This window comes from Oratosquilla oratoria, chromosome 11, assembly GCF_046742065.1.
Source record: "Oratosquilla oratoria isolate Oo_2021 chromosome 11, ASM4674206v1, whole genome shotgun sequence".
Lineage (NCBI taxonomy): Eukaryota > Metazoa > Arthropoda > Malacostraca > Stomatopoda > Squillidae > Oratosquilla > Oratosquilla oratoria.
Genome location: NC_134787.1, coordinates 28,138,093 through 28,155,924, shown reverse-complemented (window position 1 = coordinate 28,155,924; position 17,832 = coordinate 28,138,093). Strand labels below are relative to the sequence as shown.

At 40.1% G+C, this 17,832-nt stretch overlaps 1 protein-coding gene across 1 annotated transcript in view; it reads left to right on the top strand.

The window, feature by feature from the left end:
* fs(1)M3 (female sterile (1) M3) overlaps nucleotides 1-17,832 on the top strand; it is a 233,366-nt gene that overhangs the window by 204,169 nt on the left and 11,365 nt on the right. Inside the window, exons 36-39 of the mRNA XM_076192535.1 lie at nucleotides 987-1,162; nucleotides 3,816-3,925; nucleotides 4,177-4,284; nucleotides 6,187-6,330. Of these exons, the coding sequence (XP_076048650.1) occupies nucleotides 987-1,162; nucleotides 3,816-3,925; nucleotides 4,177-4,284; nucleotides 6,187-6,330 (538 nt within the window). The remainder of the gene's footprint in view (nucleotides 1-986; nucleotides 1,163-3,815; nucleotides 3,926-4,176; nucleotides 4,285-6,186; nucleotides 6,331-17,832) is intronic.

Here is a 17,832-nt window from a genome sequence, read left to right as displayed (position 1 = left end):
TCCCTCTTGTTAGTGATGCTAAACTGCAAGCTGGCATATTTGTAGGACCACAGATTCGTGAGCTTATGTCAGATTCCGGATTTAGTGAAGCATTAACACCTCGTGAAAGAAGTGCTTGGGAAAGTTTTAAGTTAGTTGTGGCAGGGTTCTTGGGGAACAGAAAATCTGATGACTACAAGGAACGGGTTGAGAACATGCTTCAAGCATATGAGGCGGCTGGCACACGCATGAGCATCAAAATACATTTCCTACATAGCCACCTTGACTACTTAACTGCTAATGTGGGTGAGTACAGTGAGGAACAGGGGGAGAGGTTCCATCAAGATATATCCGAAATGGAGCGCCGCTAACAAGGCAATTGGAGTGTGACCATGATGGCTGATTACTGCTGGTCTCTTCGAAGAAGCTGGACAACATCTGCTGATAAATCGGCACACAAGAGAATGTCGCGAAAGTGTGCTTTTCAAGGAGAATAGCTGCCTTCAGCTTTCAAATAAAACTGTTTTTGTAATCGGATATCTACATGCCTGCATGTATGTTATGCCCATTTATCATGTTTTTGTTTTTCAATAATATGAAATGTACCGTCAACCTCAAATGTCCTTTACTTACCCATATATATTCACAGGTCTTTTATAGACCTGGCTTAGATGCATTTCTGCACAATGAATCTTATAAATATAGTGTCAGTTATTACAAAAAAATTAGGACCTCCCTGAAAAAATGGGTATGCTTTATGGGTTTAGCATGCGAAACTGTAATGAAAAACGTTAATGACGTCTCTGTTGCAAGAATTTTTTTTTCTGATGCAACCCAGTGTTTTCAAGAAAAGATTTATTTATCACAGTAAATTTTGATTGATTTGATTATGATTACACAAATTTTATGCTTTTTGATTATGATTACGTAATCACAGCCATGATTTTTTGATTAGTAATCATAATCATGCCCATGTCTACCCCTTATATATAATTTTTTTTTTCCAGTTGCAATGTGACGCATACTGTGACAACAATGAGGAAACTAAGCTATTCAAAAGAAAACACTATACTTACTAGCCACAAACTGCCATGGAATGGGGCAGCTACAAATGTACTTTCCTTCACTGAAGACATAACCTATTTTGTCATCTTAAGTCAAGTCTCTGTCAATTACAATAAAGGTAAATTTAAGATGAATTAGGTAGAAATCTAAAACTTCTACATAATACAGTAAGGTGTTGGATGTAAAGATGGGAGACAGTTTTAATTTACATTGATGGATTAGGCTAAAGCAATTTAGTCCCTAACTGTGGGCTTCTGAATTCTTGTTTACCACAAGATTAATTTTGCTATATTAAACATGTTTGCCATGCATTTTAATCCATGTTAAGGAAGAGTGAGGATGGATGAAATTAGAGAAATATATGGTAGGGAAGCAGTGGGATGCCAAATAAAATGAATGAAAAAGGGAGCATGAGAACCAAATAATGCATAGAATGTGGTGAGAGGTGGGGGGGGAGTGAAAAAGAACAGTGGTAAAAAGTTCTGAAGTGGTGAATAAGGCAGATGGAAGCTGAAGAATAAGAAGTGAATGGGGGAATTGAGTGTGGGAGTTTTGAATCCTCTGCAAAGAAGTTCATATAACATTCCACACCTTCATCCATGTCATTTATAAATGTGGCAAACATTATCAGAGCCAATACAGAACCTTGTGTGACTCCACTTATCATTTCTTCCCAGATTGAGTTTTTGTCTGGATGTACTGTCTTGCGACACTGCTTCTGACCCAGGGCAGTGGACAAGATGCAGGGATGACCTATCATCCAGGTGCCGAGATAAGAGGGAGGGAATAGGGTAGAGGGGAGTGGAATGGGTGGGAGTGGTTTCTATGCCTTTGTTTTTAGGCTACCTCCCTTAGAAGAGGGAAAAACTTCTGGTATATGTGTATGTACTTTGGTTTGGTTTTCTAAAAGATAAGAGGGAGAACTGTTTGCCTGTATATGGTGCCAGTTCATGAGTGTGCATGTGTGTAGGTACTGGTGCATGTGCACAGAGCATGCCTGGACAGTTACAGCTGTGCTCTAAGTCTGCTGAGCTGTGAGCAATAGTCTACTGCTAGCTTTGGTAAGGTAAGAATGTATGACTGTCGCATTTGCCTGGTAACGACTGAACTTTAACAGATTGATTTGATTGTCTTGGTTTAACATAACAATCTCCCCCCTCTCAGGAGGCTAAGATGGTGCCCTGTACAGTATAGAGGACTTTGTAATGTGCAATTTAATTGACTATGCCCTGGTCCAACTCTTTTGTGGCAGAGTTCAAACCATTGTCTAGCAGTTTACTACTCGCACATCATTTACCACTCATTCCACACAGAAACACACTTGTACCTAGAAACAAGCTCTTGAAGACAAACCACCTAATTGGCACCAATAATGTTTGCTATCTATATGAATGACATGGATGAGGACGTGAACTGCTACATGAGCTTCTTTGCCGATGACGCCAAACTGCTAAGGAAAATAGAAACTGATGAGGACTGTGAAGCACTGCAAGAAGACCTAAATAGGGTATGGAACTGGAGTCAGAAATGGGAAGTGGACTTTAATACTAAGAAGTGTAGCATAATGGAGTTTGGAAAAAGCAAAAACAGAATATCAGGAAAATATACAATTGGAACCAAAGAAGTAAAGAAAGTAGGATCCGAAAAAGATTTGGGAGTAATTATCACGAACGACTTGTCCTATGATATACAGATTAACAAAATTGTCGGGGAGACTTACAACTTGCTAAGATCAATAAAAGTGGCGTTTACATACTTGGACGAAGACATGATGAAAAAAATATTGGTTACATTGATAAGGCCTAGATTAGAGTATGCAGCGACATTGTGGTCCCCCAGTACCAAAAAGAATATAAAGAAAATAGAAAGAATCCAAAGAGCAGCTACAAAAATGGCACCTGCACTTGCAAACCTATCATACGAAGAGAGATTGGCTAAACTGGAGTTACCGACACTGGAGCAAAGAAGAGAGAGAGGTGATCTATTGACCATCTACAGAATCATGAAAGGCACAGAGGTACTCGATAGTGAGAACTTACTTAACTGGGACAAAAGAAACACAAGAGGACATGGAAAGAAAATAAAAAAACATAGCTATAGAAGAGAACTGAAGAAAAACAGTTTTCCTCGTAGAGTTTTGGACACTTGGAACAAACTGGACAATGAAATAGTATGCGCAAAAACCATTCATGAGTTTAAAAACAAACTAGACACTGCAAGATACAAAGGCGGGACAACACGAGCATAGCTCCCCTTCCCGCAAAATACAACTAGGTAAAACTAGGTAAATAGGTAAATACTCCATCCAGACATCAGCTCTACAGAAAAATCCCTTTCAAGAAAATTGAGAACCATGCAAGCATGTTTGCTTTCAGGACACTATCCAGCTCAGATTGCCAACACAGAATCGAACTGCGCTATGTGCAACTACTACACAGAAAACACTGAACACATCCTACAATGCCTCACACTGTCCCATGACAACAATATCTTCTTACCCGAGTGGCCAGCCTGGCAGCCATTGACTCCTAGAGCCAAGAGTCTCCTACAAGAGAGACCTGGGACAACAAATTGATGAATCAAGTGATTCAAAGTAAATGGAATGCACAAGGTCATAATACAATATTAAAGGGGTAATCTATTGCATCAGGTCTCTGGTAGGAGGGGTTACCAAAGCCAAATATGTTTAACTTTTTCATGTATTACCTTGTTCATATTTTGTGAAAAATAAATGTTGATAGCTGTTACCTTTCTTTCTACAAAATTAAAAGTGAGAAGCTGCATCTATATTGTTGGTTCATCAAATGATACATCAGTGGAGCCAAGAACTTACCAAACCCTCCAGCAAGAAGATATGGTAGCAGACATAGATATGGCTGTAGTAAGTTTTTGTAATGGACAATTTTTTTTCTATTGCTGACTTGTTTGTGTAGAATGTCTCTCCAAAATCGGGCATTGTCCAGTTTTAAAAAGTTAGTGTGATATTGCAGTCAATCCAACAGTTCACTTAAAAATTTGTAGTATAGAACTGAAGCACAAACATCACTATACACACAAATACAGATATGTTTTGTAAATTTTACTTACTTTAAAGATGACAAGTTGTACTTCAGATTTTCTGGATATGTGCAGGTGGGCGAGAAACGCTGGGTGCTGGTGACTGTATATCAGAGCTATGGATCACGGTTAGCTGAGAAGGCCAACTCCACACTCTACCTCTGGAACCGTGATGATCGCAAAGTAAGCAAAACTAGTGAATTTAAGGAAGAATTGTAACTCCAATATCTTAGTTGATGCATTTTATGGCTTGTGTGGAGAATATTATTTTCTACAGATTTCCCATCCTTTTTAATACAAAGCCAATACATACATACATACATACATACATATACCAAGGCTTTTTCCCCCTTACAAGGGAGGTAGCCAAAAAGGAAAAGTTATAAAATCATTTCCACCCATTCCATCCCTGAATACACTCTACACCCCTCCACCCTCCCTCCCATCTTAGCACCTCCTGGATGATGGGTCATCCCTGCACCTTGTCTACTGCCCTGGGTCAGAAGCAGTGTCGCAAGACACAACACATCCACAGCAAGGCCGCTTCATTAAATCGGCGACCCCCCCCTCTCCGTCCCCCCATGCACAAAAGGAGAAGACAGGGAGAAATCCCTTCGGGCTGCGTCAAATTTTGCTCGCACACTACCTCACCCCCCATCCCCCTGCCCAGTCCACCTCATGCAATCACATCATCATCCATATACAACCATTCTCCATTCACCCCTGTCTTCTGTCCACTCCCGTCCTTCCTCAACAGACATTCCCCAACAGACATTCCCCTCCTCCCCAAAGCTCCCTTCACCCCATCCATCCACCTCATCCTAGGACGTCCCCTCATGTTCACTCCCTCCACATCTGCCCTCCATACCTCTTTTACTAGTCTTTCTTCACTCATTCTTTCCATGTGTCCAAACCATCCTAATATTCTTTCATCAACCCTATCTCCCAGCTCCTTTTCCACCCCTGGTCTCCTCCTCTCCTCATTTCTCTCTATCTAGCCTAGTAACAAAGCCAATGGTGTAAGTTAATCTAGGTGACCATCCCAGAGTTAATTCTGGGGTACTGTGTGTGAATTTTATATACAATGTTCACATTGAAAGCCTAAAACTACATGCCTGTGATTGTTGTATATAAAATTCAGAGAGTACCCCAGAATAACTCGGTGGGCCAGTCACCTAAATTAACTTAAATCGTCAGCATTGTATTAAAAGGTATGTGAAATCTGTCAGAAGTCATAATGTTCTCCACAGATTGCATAACCCAATTTCTTATAAGCTGGTCCTTCAAACCGGATTCAAACCATGGTTCTTCAAACTGGATGCCCTGTGGATTGTGAACATTACATGTTCATTGCTTAAGCAAAACTACATACTTGTTATTACCATTTTAATTGACCTATAAACAAACATCATTCATAGTAATAAATATATATTGGTTATTTGCCAGTCATTTATGTTTCAAGAAGCTTGATAGTTTATAGGTCATTCATATTTACCATAGCACCATTACCATGACTAACGAAGTCAGATGGTATAGTATTACAAATTATCACAGCCACGTAACATGTGCAAAAAATGAACTAAAGGGGATTAATAATAATGTTGGTACCCGTAACATCAATCCCCATCATTAGTTCATGGAGTGAACTTTAGGAGAAGGCTGAGAATATGATGGATGGGGTGAAGAGGGCTTGGGGTACCAAGGGAATGTCTTTTGACCAGGGAAGGGAGAGTGCAAGAGATCTCATAGGTGTGAGTGGAGAATAGTAGTGAAGCCCAGAGGGATTTCTTATGTTTGGTAAATTCTGATAGATAAGTGGGGAGGGTAACCACATAATCAAGCAGTAGGGGTAAACCAGCTTTAGCCAGACCCCTAAAGTGGAGAAGTCTTGCTGCACTGCTTCTAACCCAAGCAGTGGGTGAGAGATGGGGATGATCTTTCATCCACAGGGAGCCTAGATAGAAGGAATTACAAATGGATGTAAGATGGATGAAAGGTGGCTTGACTATTCCACCCATTTTATAAGGGGGAAAGGGGTCTTTAGTTACAAGTATGAGTAATCTATGAACCCCTTTTCATTGATAGTTGGAGAAACCGCGGTTACTTCTGACAGACCATGCTACATGTGGACGTTTGGTCCCCAGTAATTTCATCAACATGGAACCTTACACAGTCTTTGGGCAGATGAAGAAACCTCCAGCTTTGCATAAACATGTGGAGGAACTTGAGGTATGTGAAAGTTCATATTCAGGCTATGTATGTGGACATGTTGCTCAGGTATGTGAATATTGTTGTACTTTTGGACTGTATTACTATGAATTTCAGTGCTGCATGTGAATTCAAGCAAGGTTGATTAATATGATAAAGCCAGTGAACAGACAATTGTGTAACTGGCTAATTGCAAAAATTATAAGGAATAAAGGATTTCAATATTCAATACACCAATGGACTAAGGATGTGAAAATTTTTAATTCGGTTATAATTGTAGCTTGAGAAATATTATGAAGGAAAAAACACATTTTTTAATGCAATTGTGTAACTGATTAATTGCAGAAATAAGGAATAAGGTATTGAGATCTGATACACTAATGGATTAACACTGAAAAAAAGTTGTAATTGTAACTATAGAATTTTTCTCTCCCAATATTTTTTAAATTAAATTTCTTTTAAAATCTCACCTCTCGCATCTGGTCACACCTACCTGCAAACATTTTAAATTATTTCATATCGGGATAATCCTAGAGGGATCCAACATGATCTTGTCTATCCCTTCTGACTATTTTCAGTCGCAATCGCATCTGTTCACACGTACCACTCACAAATATCTTTAAAGGAGTTTATAGGAGCCAACTATTTATGCCAGTTACTACCTGTACCTTCAATTACTTTTTGACCAAAGTGTTAATAATTATTTTCTTTAACCATCTCCAACCCCTGACCCACTACCCTTGCATTCACCTCTCACATCACCCCATCCATGTAAAGATTGAACAGCCAGGGCGACATAACATATCCCTGATAATGTCCCACCTTTACCTCAAACCATTCACTCTCTCCATTTCTGATCCTAACACAAGCTCTACGACAATCGTAAAAACTCTTGACTGCTCTTAACAGTTTTCCTCCTATCCCATATATCTGCAGTACCTCCCACAGTGCCTTCCTGTCTACCCAATTGTAAGCCTTTTCCAGATCCATAAAAGCCCAAAAAACATCCTTACCTTTTCCTATAGCTTTCTCACATATCTTACCACAAAAATCTGATCTACACAACCCCTACCTGTCCTAAACCCACACTGTTCCTAACCAATTACTCCCTCTGTTCCTCTCCTAATCCTCTCAATCAAGATCCATAAGCCTTCCCAACTACACTCGACAAGCTGATCCCTCTGAAACTACTACACTCACACTTGTCCCCCTTTCCCTTGTAAAGCGGAACTATACAGGCACTCCTCCAGTCCTCCGGCACTCTACCCTCTCTTGAAACATTAAATAACCTCACCAGCCAGTCCACCATAAATGTACCTCCTTTCTTCAGAGAAAAGTGGGAGGTGAACCAGTTGTTGTTTGCTGACAACACTGTGCTTGTAGCAGGATCAGAGGAGGGATTGAGGAAGCTAGTGAGAGTTTGAGAAGGTGTGTGAAAGAAGGAAGCTGAAGATATATGTGGGCAAAAGTAAGGTGATGAGATGTACAAGGGGAGAAAGTGACAGCAGGCTGGAAGTGAGCATAAATGCTGAAAGACTGGAGGAAGTGGATAGTTTCAGATACTTGGGTCCAAATGTGGCAGGAAAGGGAGGAGTGGGGGTGGAGGTAGAATGTAGATTGAGAGAAGCGAGTAAATGCCTTGGTGGATTAAAAAGTGTAATGAGAAATAGACATCTGGGAATGGATGCTAAGAGGAGGTTATATGAAGGAATGATTGTGCCAACAGTACTGTACGTGGTAGAAACATGGAACATAAGAGAGGAGTTTGAATGTATTTGAGATGAAATGTCTGAGAAGTATGATAGGGGTTACTAGGATAGTGAGAAATAAGGAGAACAGGGGTGGAAAGGGAGTTGGCAGATAGGATTGATGAAAGAGTATTGGGATGGTTTGGACACACGGAAAGAATGAATGAAGATGTGATGTGATATGGTTTAACGTCACAAACTGCCCCCTATTGGGAGGCTAGGACAGTGCCCATTTACAGAGGGCTTTGAAGAAAGTGAAGAAAGATTAGTAAAAGAAGTGTGGAAGGGGTGAATGAGGGGGTGTCCTAGGATGAGATGGATGGATGGAGTGAAAATGGCATTACAAAAGAGAGGAATGTCTATGGAGGAAGGATGGGAGAGGACAGAAGATAGGGGTGAATGGAGAAGGGTTGTGTATGGATGATGCTTGTGTATGGATGATGCTGTGATGCATGAGGGGGAGTGGGTGGGAGATGGGGGATGAGGAAGTATGAACGAGAAAAAAATTGACACAGCCCAAAGGGATTTCTCCCCGTCTTCTCATTTTCTGCATGAGGGGACGGAGAGTGGGGTCGCCCAATTTATGAAGTGGACTTACTGTGTCTTGCGACACTGCTTCTGACCCAGGGCAGTAGACAGGATGTGGGGATGACCTGTCATCCAGGAGGTGCCAAGATAAGAGGGAGGGAGGAGGGTGGAGGGGAGTGGAATACAGTAATCCCTCCCGTATCCTGTTCGCCATTATTTGGAACTTGCCACTATCCGGATGCTCTGTAACTACCAGAGTTCCCTCCAGTATCTGAATGGTGACCGGGATCTGGCGAACATATCAGGAGTGATTCAAACAGCCTGTGTGTCCCACCCCCTTCCTCCCCCATGCCCCATCCCAGGTGGAGCAGCCACAGAAGAGGATGTGCAAGACTGGCTTGAGTGTGACAAAGGAGACCCTGGGATGCACTTGCAAACCAAAGAAGAAATTACTGAAGGGGTGATGCACCCGTACGAGCCTCACTCTGATAGTGATGATGATAATGATGAGGTTGTTCTTGAGGCAAGGTCTAAGTTTTCTGAGGCCGGGCAAGCCTTGAAATGCTCCTGGATTTTATTGAACATCCTGCTGCTAACGAAGAAATGCGCAGCTATACCTCATCATTATGGATGATTTGAGAAATGCAGATCAGATAACAGCAAGTGGCTGACGGGGCAGACCAAGCTGGACACCTTCAGGGTAACATTATCATCTCGTGAGGACGCACCTTGCCCAGGGCCATCGACTCGTCGTGACTTGTCATCACCACCACCATCGACTCGTCGTGACTCGTCATCACCACCACCATCGACTCGTCGTGACTCGTCATCACCACCACCACCATCGACTCGTCGTGACTCGTCATCACCACCATCGACTCGTCGTGACTCGTCATCACCACCACCACCACCATCTACTCGTTGTGACTCGTCATCACCACCATCGACTCGTCGTGACTCGTCATCACCACCACCAAAATCAACTTGTGAGGACTCGCCACATCCAGGGCCATCGACTCGTTACGAGTCATCACCACCACCATCAACTTGTGACGACTCACCACCACCACCAACTTGCTCTCCTCCAGCAACACCTCGGTCAGCTCCATCACCACCACTGTCCACACCATGATGTAATCATGTAGTACTGTACACTCAGTGGTGCGGTTAATACTGGTCTGCCAGTATGGAGGTGCAGCAGTACCTGGTTCGAATCCTGCCCAGGGCTGAAATTATTTCGGTATCGCTGCGCTTCGGGTCGTTACTCCGACTTCCGTGGGCGGGGAGTTGTGTGTGTGTGTATTTACCTAGTTGTATTTACCTAGTTGTATTTTACGGGAAGGGGAGCTATGCTCGTGGGGTCCCGTCTTCATATCTCATTTTATCTAAACTATTTTTAAATTCGTGTATTGTTTTTGCACACACCACTTTCTCATCTAAATTGTTCCAACTGTTTATTACTCTGTGAGGAAAGCTGTTCTTTTTCAAGTCTCTTCTATAGCTGTCTTTTTTTATTTTCTTTCCGTGTCCTCTTGTATTTCTGTCATCCCATTTTATCAGATTCTCTCTGTCAGTAATTTCTATGCCTTTCATGATTCTGTAAATAGCTATCAAATCTCCTCTCTTCTTTGCTCTAGTGTCTGTAGTTCAAGCTTTTCTAGTCTCTCTTCATATGATAGTTTTGAGAGTGTTGGTGCCAGTTTTGTAATTGCTCTTTGTATTCTTTCAAGTTTTTTTAAACATTTTTTTGTACTTGGTGACCATATCGTTGCTGCATATTCCAATCTTGGTCTTATCAGGGTGATTAGGATTTTCTTCACCATTTCTTCATCCAGGTATGTAAATGCAACTTTGATTGTTCTTATTAAATTATAAGTTTCTCCAAAAATCTTGTATGTTTCTCAGGTGACATATTATTCATAACAATGACTCCCAGGTCCTTCTCATTTTCTACTTTTTTTATTCCTTCTTCTCCCAATTTAAATGCTCCTGTTATTCTGTTTTTGCTTTTTCCAAATTCCATTATACTACACTTTTTTGTATTGAACTCCATCTCCCACTTCCTACTCCATTCCTGTACTATATTTAGATCTCTGTAGTGATTCACAATCTTAAGTTTTCACTTTTCAGCAGTTTTGCATCATCTGCAAAGAAGCTCGTATAGCTTTCAATTCCTTCATCCATATCATTAATATATATAGCAAACATTATTGGGGCCAGAACTGTTCCTTGCGGAACACCGCTTATTACTTCATCCCATTTTGAGTGCTGGTTTCTTATCACTACTCTCATCTTTCTTTCTTGCAAAAAGTCTTCCATCCAATTTAGTAGTTTTCCCTGTAGTCCTACTTCAGTTTCTAATTTCTTAAGCAACTTCTTATGTGGCACTTTGTCAAAAGCTTTCTTTAGGTCTAGAAATGCACAGTCCGCCCATCCATCTCTTTCTTGTATTATATCTATTAGCCTTGAATAGAAACATATTAAATTGGTGACACATGATCGTCCTTGTCTGAATCCAAATTGCCTTGGATTTAACACTTTGTTTTTTTCTAAATATTTTACCCATCTACTTTTGATCATTCTTTCACAAATTTTTGCTATTGTACTTGTTAGAGAGACTGGTCTATAGTTGGTAGGGTCTTCTTTATTTCCTCCTTTATATATAGGTACTATATTTGCTTTTTTCCAATCTTCTGGAACTTTTCCTTCTTTCAAGGAACTGTTTAGTATGCTATGTATTTTGTCTGCCAGTTCATTCTTGCATTCTTTCAGAATCCAGTTTGCTATATCATCTGGTCCATGCAATTTTCTGACATCAAGATTACTCAAGTGGTTCAATATTTCATTCTGTTACTTCTATTTCTTCCATAGGGGGGACTTTCTCTTTCCATTCAATCTCTTCAGGTTGTATGTTCTCCCTTGTAAACACTGATTTAAAATGTTTGTTCATAATTTCCGCCATTTCTACTTCCTCATTGTATTCAACTCCCTCTTGTCTATTTTTCAGTTTATTGTTTACAAATCTGTAGAATAGTTTCGGTTGATCTTTACACTTTTCTATGACATCTTTTTCATATTTTCTCTTTTCCTCTCTGCACGTTTGTACATATTCATTTCTATAACCGGTATATATTTTCCATTTTTCAGGTCTTGTCTTTTTTCCATCTGGTCCAGGCTTTGTCTCTTTTGTCTTTTAACTCCCTACAACTTTTGTTGTACCAGCATTTTACATATTCTTTTTCTTGTTTTTGTCTTGGGACATACTTTTCCACTCCTTTTTTGTAATTTTTTGTCAAAATATTCCATTTCTCTTCCACTGTTGTTTCTTTTTTGTATATTTCTTCCCAGTTTTCTTGTTGAAAGAATTCTTATTTTATCAAAGTTTGTTTTTTCATACATCAATCTTCCTTTTCTATATTGCTCATTTCTTTTCATTTATTTTTCTTCATTAAGTTCCAGTTCAATCAATATGTGGTCACTTTTACTTATTGGTGTTTTATTTTCAATCTTGTCCACTATTCTAGGTTCAGATGTAATTATTAAGTCTAGTCTCGATGGTTCTTCTTCATTTCTATACCTGGTGTTCTCCTGTATCCATTGTGTCATTGTATGGTCAGTAATCATCTCAAGTAGAGTGTTTCCCCATGAGCCGTCTCCACCCTTTACTGTCATTTCTTCCCAGCAGATTTCTTTGCAATTAAAGTCGCCCATTATAACTATTCTTCCTCCATCTTCCATTATTTTATTTAATGTTATCTTTGTGTCCTCTAACATACTTTTATGTTCACTCTCCTCCCATGAGGCTGTTTTCGGAGGCACATAATTTATCACAAATTTTCTGCTCTTATTATCTGTCTTCCACTTCTATCATAATCATCTCTACTGTATTCTTTCCATATATTACACCCTTCACGTTTATATCCTTCTTAGTCAGGAACATAACTCCACCCCCTTGTTTTTTCTCTGTTTTTAATCCAATAATTATATGCTTTATGTCCTATACTGTTGGGTGGTAGTGGGCCTTTTAATTTTGTTTCTACAATTCCCATTATGTCCGGTTCTTTTTCTTTCAAATAATCATTCAGCTCATTCAATCCTGTTATTAATCCATCTATATTTGTGTAAGACACTCTTAGTTTTGTCTCACTTCCATTGTGTTCTCTGTTTCCCTTTTGTTTTTATCTTGTATGTCGAACTGCCTTAGTTTCATATTCACTACTCTCCAATAGAATCTTTCTCCGTTCTGTTCTCATTTTTTTTCTTAGCTTCAAGTCTTTTCTGCTTTTCTTCCTCTCTTTCCTCTTTATTCATTTCCCTTTTTATCCATACCTTTTTATATTGTTCACTTGTCGCTAGTTTCCCTGTTTTGGATAAGATATTCTCTGCCGTCGTTTGTGACCTGAATTTAATCTTAACCCATTCAACTCCGATGACAAGATGTCTTGTCATTTGGTCAAATTAAACAAAAAATCATAACACCAAAATGTTTGATCAAACACCAGAAAAATATGACGTCAGTCCTCGCACGAAGCGAGGACTGACGTCATATTTTTCTGGTGTTTGATCAAACATTTTGGTGTTTTATGATTTTTTGTTTAATTTGACCAAATGACAAGACATCTTGTCATCGGAGTTGAATGGGTTAATTGGTCTGGTCTCATCTGTACTATACTTTCCGAGCCTGAATTTTTCCTCAATTTCCTTCATAATTTCTGGTTCATCTTCCTGAACTAATTTTAGTAAACTGCTTACTTTTTCATTTTCCTCATTGGTTCTTGAGGTTCTATCTGAGTTATGTTTCTCTTCCATTCCTAATATAATTATACATTTCTTTTTGTCAGCTAAGTCTCTTACTATATTCTCCTTCTGTCTCATCACTTTAATAACTGAGTCTTCAGTTTGTTCTCTCATTTGCTGTTTAATTATATCAGTAAATGCAACTTTACTGTTTTCTTTTATCGACTTCCATCCCTCTCTGTTTTCTTTACTATTCCTCTTCAATTCCTCATTCTCCACCTTTACTTCTTTTAACTGTCTTTTCAGGTTTTCTATTTCATCAGTTAAGTTTTTGTTCGCCTTCTCTAGTTCTTCCAATTTTTCAACTCTTTGTAGAATGTTGTTAACATGACCGAACCTACGCTCCAAGTCCTCGATCATCTTATCGACCTTCTCTTCTAGTCTTGTCAGTCGGGGGGGGGTTTGTGTCCCCCCCACCCTCTTTAAATCCCTGGAAAATATTCTCATCACTTTCTACTGTATTGCTCTTGTCTATACTTCTAATCTTTACATTTTTTTTTAGACATTTCATCGTCGTCGGGGGGCCGTTTGTTTACCTTTCGCCTGTCTGCCTGGGCCAAGTCTACTCCTTCCTCATTTCCTTCCATTTCCCTCAGTAATCCCTCCCCTTCTCTTTCCCTACTTTCCTACTACCCCACGAGCAATTTCCCCCCCACCCTGTAAATACAATTGGCACTTCTCTTTGCGTTGGGATCCACAAAACTTCAATTTTCTTCAGAACGTCTTCTAAGCCGTCCGTTCGTTGAAGTGTGTGTGTGTGTGTGTGTGTGTGTGTGTGTGTGTGTGGGTTTGTGGGTTGGTTGGTTGGTTGGTTGGTTGGTCATAGCATTACCCATAGATCGGTCATACGAGCTCAGCTCTTCCAGGAGGGAAATAGCTATCGATCACGAGTCCAACACGTGATCCAAAAAGAGCAAGGCGAGTACAGTATGTACTGTGTGTGGGGTTTTTTTTTATGGAAACATTAATGTACATGTGTTTATACACTTATTTACAATGAAATAAGTGTATTGGGCACTAACAGTTTTTTTATTTTTTTTTTTATTATAATGGCCAAAAAAAAAAAAAAATCCGCGTATCCGTCACAGCCGTGGCTCAATTGATCTGGATACAGGAGGGATTACTGTATATAGGAAATGGAATGGGTGGGAGTGGTTTCTATGCCTTTTCCTTTTTTGCTACCCCCTGTGTCAGGGGGAAGAAGCCTTTGGTATATATGTGTATGTTAATAATTATTGTTCATGTATGTCTCGGTAATGTTACTTTATTAGTGGATAGGAGGTAAAGGGAACACAGGCTGAGGGAAATATTTTTATTCCTGATTAGTTCTGCCTGAGTGGCTTCTTCAGAGGAATGAAGAAGCCACTTAGGTGGAACTAGTCAGGAACAAAAAATATTTCCCTCAGCCTGTGTTCCCTTTACCTCCTATCCACATTTGTCACAATGTTCACACGTACTTTATTAGTGTATTTTAACCACATTGGTACAATAACACCTATGTGGATGTCATGAGACGCGTGTGGGTATATGAGGATGCCTGTGTTGACGTCTCGATTATATATTTTTTTGCAGTTGTACACAAGATACCCCCAGATTCTGTGAACTGGTTTGATCATGTTTTCTGTGTTTATTATTACTCAGAGTAAAAGAGAAGTAATATAGCAGTGATTTTATATCTTATAATGCAAGTAGTGTGATAAATTGTATATATGGCAGCTGATGCTGTGTGGGAGGATTTGACTCGTACTGAAGTGGTTAAAGAAATGTGAAAATTGAAATACTTTTGACTTGTTTATTCCTGGTTAATTTTTAAATATTACCTGGTTTACACAAATACAATTTAGTTAAGTACACAAATGTTTTTGTTTTTAGGATATATGCCCCATGGGGCTACAGGGAGAAGGATGCCTAGTCCCACTTCCCGTCCCTTTCTTCTCCTTATATGCAAGGGGGGACGGAGAGGGGGGGTCGCCGATTAAATGAAGCGGCCTTGCTGTGGATGTGCTGTGTCTTGCGACACTGCTTCTGACCCAGGGCGGTGGGCAAGGTGCAGGGATGACCCGTCATCCAGGAGGTGCTCAGATGAGAGGGAGGGTGGGAGGGGTGTGGAGTGTATTTAGGGATGAAATGGGTGGGAGTGTTTTTATGCCTTTCCCTTTTTGGCTACCTCCCTTGAAAGGGGGAAAAAGCCTTGGTATATGTATGTATGTATGTACACAAATGTTTGTGCCATTAAACATCAGTGTATTTAAAATTCAAATCCCAAATTCCTTATGTGTGCAATTAAGAAGTTGTGTAATTATCTGGTATGCAAGTGTCCAGGACACAACTGTCCTAGATCTGCTAAAACCATAATGAAGTTTCTTGAATTCAATATGCAAATGATCAAGTGTATAGGAAGTGACGTATGTTTTAGAAACCTGGAATTTAAGGGAGGCAAGGAGAAATTTAAATGTTTGAGAAGTATGGTGGGGGTTATGAGGGTGGATGGTGAGCATGAAGGAGAGTGAGGATGGAAAGGGAGCTGACAGATAAGGCTGAAAGAATACAAGGACTGTTTGGGCACATGAAAAAAAATTAGTGAGGAAAGACTAGCATAAAGTGTGGAAGGCAGAGGTGAATGGGGCAAACTTGAAGGGAAGACAGAATAAAAGGGGTATGTCTGTTGAGCAGAGAAGAGAGAAGGCAAGAGATAGGTGTGAGGAGAGTGGTTATGAATGAACTATGAATTGATGCAGCCTAAAGGGATTCTCCTACTCTTCACTATTTTTGCATGAGGATGAGGAGGAAGAGCTACTGTAAATAAAATGGATGAGTTTTCTTGATGCATTGCTTCTGACCCAGGCAGTGAGCGGGAGATGGGAATGATCTTTGATCCACATGTAGCTAAGATAAAAGAGAAATAGATGGGAGTGGGATGGGGTGAAGGTAGGTGCATGCCTTGGCTAATCACCTTCCTTATAAGGGGAAAAGCCTCTTGGTATATAGTGTAGACAGGGAGCATGTTTCAATTGAGGGGAGAAATAGATGTAGGCATTAGAGAGCTCATATTATACTCGTAGGTGTGAAAGTTCAGATTGAACAAAAGCAAGATGTTTAACCAAAGTATGGGTTTGAAGCAAGGTTATTTATTGTCATAGTTGTCATTTGATCCATTGCACAAGGTGTCCCATGCAGGAAATGCATAACTCCCAGATAACCATTAATAACCATTAGATTGGTCCAAAAGATTTTATTCCTTGGTTAAAGCTATAGCTGAGCATTGTAAGATGAGGAGTTAGGTGTATTTTTTTGTGATAGATGCATCAGGAGCAGTTTTTCTGTGGCCAGACCTTATTTGGTATTGTTTTAATATTTGTATGATTTGAACATTCTACTAGTGCTTTTTTGATCTTCAGAGGGATATTTCTGTTGGCCAATGCCTGGAGGGATTTTCAGTAGTAGGGAGAGGGTTCAGAACACCTTGTACTATGATGCCCAACACTAACAATCCTTAGACAACACTATCTTCCCTGAGTAACTTGTGGACCTGTCTGAAGCACATCGCTGGTTACCTAAAGTCCATACGAGACCAGGGAAATGGAATGATTGACTGTAAGACAAGATTTTCCTTGCCTTTATCAACTTGAACTCCTTATGAAGAAAAGTTCCAAGAGCAGCAATGAAAGGTATAATAGCATACATTACCATAACCAGTAAACTCTCCATCACAAAAAAAAGACAACAAACCATTACCATTATCAAAAACAAAGATGGATCTCCTCTGTGTACAACAATCAAATCGGCCTCAACACTAATTGTACAAGCTGAAATTAATCTCGTCCCAGTTCTAACCATACACACTAATACTAAATCAGACCTATTGCCCCCACCAGACCCATTTGAAATGAATAAATTTCCAATCCTGACCAATACCCAGTTTAAATGATAAATTGTACAATTCTCATAGAAACGTGACCCAAAACTAAGTGTTGCAAATAACAATATCCATTATACACTGGAACTCTAATATCCATCCCTCTGAATCCTCATTCTCCCAAGAGGACAGTCCACGTGGCCAGACTGCAGCGACCACCTTCCAGCCCTTCTAAATTGTGACAGGACAACCACATGGCAGATAGCTGTCCAGGATGTAATGCTTCACCCCATACTATACAACACATTATGGAAGACTGCATTGTATACAATTACAAAGGTCAACAATGCAAGATATACTCTGTAAGGGGTTTGTGGGATAACCCCTTTCTAGCCATAACATTCCTCAGCAAGACTGGACTGCTCAGCCAGGCAGTCTAGAACATCAAAAACATGAAACAGTCGGCCAGCCAACCAACAACACAAACCAACCAGCCAGCCAACCAACAACACAAACCAACCAGCCAGCCAACCAACAGCACGAACCAACCAGCCAGCCAACCAACAGCACGAACCAACCAGCCAGCCAACCAAC